Consider the following 4590-nt stretch of genomic DNA (forward strand, 5'->3'; position numbering starts at 1 on the left):
TCCACGGTCCCATGTCAATGGTCGCTGGCTCCACAGCACCAGTCTCCAGCTCCCCTGTCATAGCCGACAGGCAGACGTGGCAATGGCTCCACCATGGTCTCCATGGCAGGAATTCTCGTCAGAGGCCGAGATGAATCCATCCTGAGGAGACACCAGCATCAGCCTTTCACATCAGACTTTGGTGCCAGATCTTCTGCAGGTGCTTGGCCACTGGGGCAGTGGTTGGTGCAATGGCAACACTGGAACCTGTGGGGGTTCCCTCTGACGCCAGGTTCCTACTCCCAGCTGTCATCCTTGGTTGTATCCAAGAGCCGAACCACTGTGCCACCCCAGCTGGTGCTGGACTCAGACTGCAGCCCAGTACCAGGACCCTGGCAGTGGTCCCAGTGGAAGCAACCCAGTAGTGGAGGAGGAACCAGCCCCTCCTATGGTGGTAGCCTCTTCTTCATCGTCTCTAGATGTGGAGGTCGCAGGTCCTGCCAACCCACTGCCACCATATGACTTCAGGGTTTATCAAGAGCTCCTTAAACAGGTTGCCACAAGCTGGAGGTGGAGGAGCGCAAGGAGACCATGGACAGCCTGTTTGACGTTTTAGCTGCAGCGGTCCCCTGCAAAGCGGCCCTACCAGTCCATGAAGGGGTGTTGAAGCTGGTTAAGGCGCTGTGGCAGATCCCATCTTCCCTGCCTTCGACCTTGAAAAGGGCAGAGAAAAAAATGTCCCGGCTAAGGGGTTTGAATATATGTACTTGCACCCTCTCATTTCCAGTTTTTACAGCAGTCTTTAATTTGATAAAGTATCAACCTGCTTCCACATTACTGCATCTAATTTAGTACAAAATTAGCGATTTTTTTTTTTTTTTTAAAGGAATGACTGAAGCATTTCTCCCTGGACATCTTCAGACAGATTTAAACTTCTAGTTTCATTACATTTGCAAGTGAGAGAGAAAATTAAAGCAATAACTAAAACAATCAACAGTGCCAGTAATGCAAGATGGCTGATTGAAGCTGAAACAACATAATAGTAGCTGCAAGCTTCCATACAAGAAAAATATTCCCACTTAATGCACAATATATAGTTGAAAAGAAGAGTCGCTTTCTAAGCGGCAGAAGATGCTGTTCAAGAACAAAGTATTACAAGGTCTCTGCCACGTGCTCAGATAGCAACTAATAAATGCAAACTTCTCTTCTGAAATCCTCCTTAACTTGTGATGTATGGTTGGGTACCTTTATGCTATCTAAACCAAGCTAAGAGGTAAAGTCCAGTACAGTCTCAAGGCACTCTGTGAAAGACGAAAAATTCTTCCACTACTACCATTAGCCTTAAGCTTAATTGGTTAGGTGGCTGACTGAAAAAAGATTGATATCTTAGCTTCCCTGTAATAGTCATTGGAATTCTGAGGAAGACTGCTTCTGTATACTTGCATCTAGTTTATCATAAGTTTGTGCTTAGTACAAGTAAGACTTTAATGAAAATATGGTATGTCTTTTACTTGAAAATCTATACAGAACAATTAAATTTACAAAACCCTGGAAGGAGGCGTTGAAGGATTTTAATGGATTACAGCTGTCAGTCTCAGTGGAACTCTGTCTTGATCTAGTTAAAAAAACTGGAACTTCATAAGGACAAAACTTTTTAATACAGAGAAGCTATGAAATATTTCTTCCACTTAGTTAACATGAGTGATCCGAAATAAAGGTCAGGCTGGGTCCAGAACAGAAAGAGGATTAAATGAAATGTAATCATTAGTTCCTTTTCTTAACACTGAAGAGCCTGAATTCTACCCTAAATCTGTCGCAGTAGCCACAGAAGTGCCACACTTTGCATCGGCCTGATGGCTATTTGTGGAAATAAAGTTAGAGGATATTGTGTAGACTTCTATTCAGTTTTAAAAATAACTGCACACTCCTGTGCAGTCAGTATAGCAGCACATTGCTGTAGTTAAACCATTGCAATAGGCTAGATGCTTTAAAATAAGTTGGTAAAAATGTGCCTGTATCCAAAGGAAGGAAGTAGTATAATAGGAAGCTAGTATCCTGGTGACTCCTACTGATATTGTGTGTGTTTTGTAGAATCGCCTGCTTTCTACTCTGTATAATGTGTACTTTCATGTTGGAATGGCAGATATATTTAAGGTGCTGCAGGTGTTTTTCTTATCAAGCCTTTGTAGGATCTTACACTTAGTCCAGGAAAATGATTTGGGTTTTTCCAGTGTGAGGAAAATATGTACACCATGCTGTGCAACCCCCATTATTTCCAACAGGGGAAGTCCACAGCAGAATTCGGCACTAGGAAAATTACTGCTATTTAGTCCAGCACTACTTGGGCACATTTTAAATGTTGTTACTGCCAGAGAAGGAGGGATGTAAAACAGTCTCCTCAGAATCATAGAACTATAAGGTTAGAAGGGAGGGGAAGGGTCATATAGATGCAAGCTTTGTTGTCTAATCCATTCAAGACCAATGGCTATCGAGCCTCCTTTTGAAAACCTACAGTAAAGGATCTTCTTCACCCTCCCTAGGCAGTCTGTGGTAGAATGTAAAATCTGTTATAAGATTGCTGTAAGACATGACTAAAGTGCGTGGCAGAAGACAATACAGATATACTTACAGAAACTACTGTGAAGCCAGATAAGCTTTACTGCTTCAGTTTGCTCAATCTATTTTACTGTGCTTTTAAGTAAGTGAAAACAGCAACAAGAGACTCTGTAGCTAAAAAAAAAAAAAGTTTAAACTAGAGGGTCCCACCTGCCTGTCCACTGCTAGCAGTGGAGTTGAATCAGAGCCAGAATTAACTGCTTCTTCATGTACGATGCAACTGTACATAAACGAATCCTTGTTAAGGATCCTGCTACAGGTTTGTTTGTGACATTTAGTTTAATGTTTTTAAAATGTCTCTTCTTCCATTCCCCTCCTGTTTGATTTTCCATTTTATTCCTGAGTTAGAGTTAAACACATAGCTGAAGCCTTTTGCAATTGTATTCTACTTTGTTAACTATAGGAGTGATGTCAGATACAGAAAATCAAATTAGGACTGGAAATTAATGCTCTTACATGCCCTCATGTAAGGGATGAATGGCACTAATAAGGTTGAGGGAGAGTCTAGTTTCCATTAGATAGAAAATAGGAATACAAAACATTCCCCTGCCAAAAAGATTATTCTTTTTTAATACTTACTACTCACACCTCAACGGGCTCACCAGAAACTAAATCACATTGTTAACTTAGTACACAAATCTAATACAGGATGTGTTTGATGAGACATCTTCAGTGGGTATGTTACAGTATTTCCCATCAAACTGCTAGAGGGGAGGGAGGAGTTTGAGCTGCCCGCACAGCGGGTAAGGCTATATACCCTTACTATTAACTATGCCAGTATTCTATTACTATAATTTTATTAAAACCCTGTAGTTTTACTAATAAAAAATCCTGATGGCTTTTAATGAATCTGTTCCTGTGCATAAAAATAAACTTTCTGCAGTGAGAAAATACAGAATATTAACAATGAAATACTAAGCGTATCATCGTATGAGCTTCTGACAAGCACTGGTTAAATTTTTGTCTTGCTAAATCTTTAGGGTTCCAGATTAGATGATCAAAGATGTGCTCCACCATCAACTGCCACAAAAGGACCAACTGTACCTGATGAAGATTTCTTCAGCCTTATTTTGAGATCACAGGCCAAGAGAATGGATGAACAGAGAGTCCCTTTACCCTCCAGTATAAAGAGATCAAATCCTACCGAAGACTTTTAGAAAGAGAAGCCTTGTTGCAATTTCAACTACAGCACAAACATTAGGGGGTCAGACTGTACTGTAATTTTTAACAAAGAATCTCTCACTTTGAAGGGAAAACGACAATATGCCTTTAAAGGAAAAAAGGGTTTTGTAGCACTAATAGCATTTGGATATTCAGTTCAAAGTGTATTGTGTAAATAGTTTTACTTTTTAAAAATAGTCCTAGTAAACTAACAGTTGTACATTCCTGTGATCAGTATTCTGCAAAAGGTACAGTCTACAGTTGCTACTACTGCTGGAGATTAACTGTATGTCAAAGCTGAAACAAGTCACTGAGTACTTTCTTTTAACTATCTGAAGTGGATAGCATTGTGATCAGTAAGATGTAGTGTTTAAGGTACTGTGCTTCATTGATTAAAACGGTACAAGTTTATGGCCATTTAAATTCACAGTAATACAAATTTCATAGTTCTATATGTCCTGTTAAAAAAAACAAAAAACTCTTTCCCATTTGTATGTTTCCCTTTCCTGGAACAATCAGGTGAAGTCCCTGGACTTTTTTATACCAGTTTTGTTTTGTTTTAAAACCCACAAACTGAGGAATAAATTACCTCTCAGACTGCTTAGTTATTCCTCTCGTGTGTGCATGGAAGCTACTGAAAACCTAACTGGGACTGGAAAAGTCACTGTGCAGACTTGGGTCAGTAAAAGTCTTGTCTGATGAGCTATTCTGGTATCTGAATTCAGAAAAAAACAATTTCCAGTTTAGGAGATAGAGCAGAGAGTGTGTCCTAAACTAAACACCAAGATTGCTGGCTTCTCAGAGCTTAAATTGAACATCTCACATGTTGGCCAC

The 4590-nt window shown here is 40.1% G+C and overlaps 1 protein-coding gene across 9 annotated transcripts in view; it reads left to right on the top strand.

Moving 5' to 3' along the window:
- GPSM2 (G protein signaling modulator 2) overlaps positions 1–4360 on the top strand; it is a 58519-nt gene extending 54159 nt beyond the window's left edge. For 8 of the 9 annotated variants that reach the window (XM_032803738.2, XM_075067845.1, XM_075067844.1 and 5 more), the window contains one exon: positions 3576–4360. In XM_032803738.2, the coding sequence (XP_032659629.1) occupies positions 3576–3752 (177 nt within the window). In that variant the 3' untranslated portion in view covers positions 3753–4360. The remainder of the gene's footprint in view (positions 1–3575) is intronic. The other variant, XM_075067847.1, reaches the window with a different exon arrangement.
- Positions 4361–4590: the final 230 nt, after the last annotated feature.

The sequence above is a fragment of the Chelonoidis abingdonii genome, chromosome 7, assembly GCF_003597395.2.
Source record: "Chelonoidis abingdonii isolate Lonesome George chromosome 7, CheloAbing_2.0, whole genome shotgun sequence".
In the NCBI taxonomy this organism is placed as follows: Eukaryota; Metazoa; Chordata; order Testudines; family Testudinidae; genus Chelonoidis; species Chelonoidis abingdonii.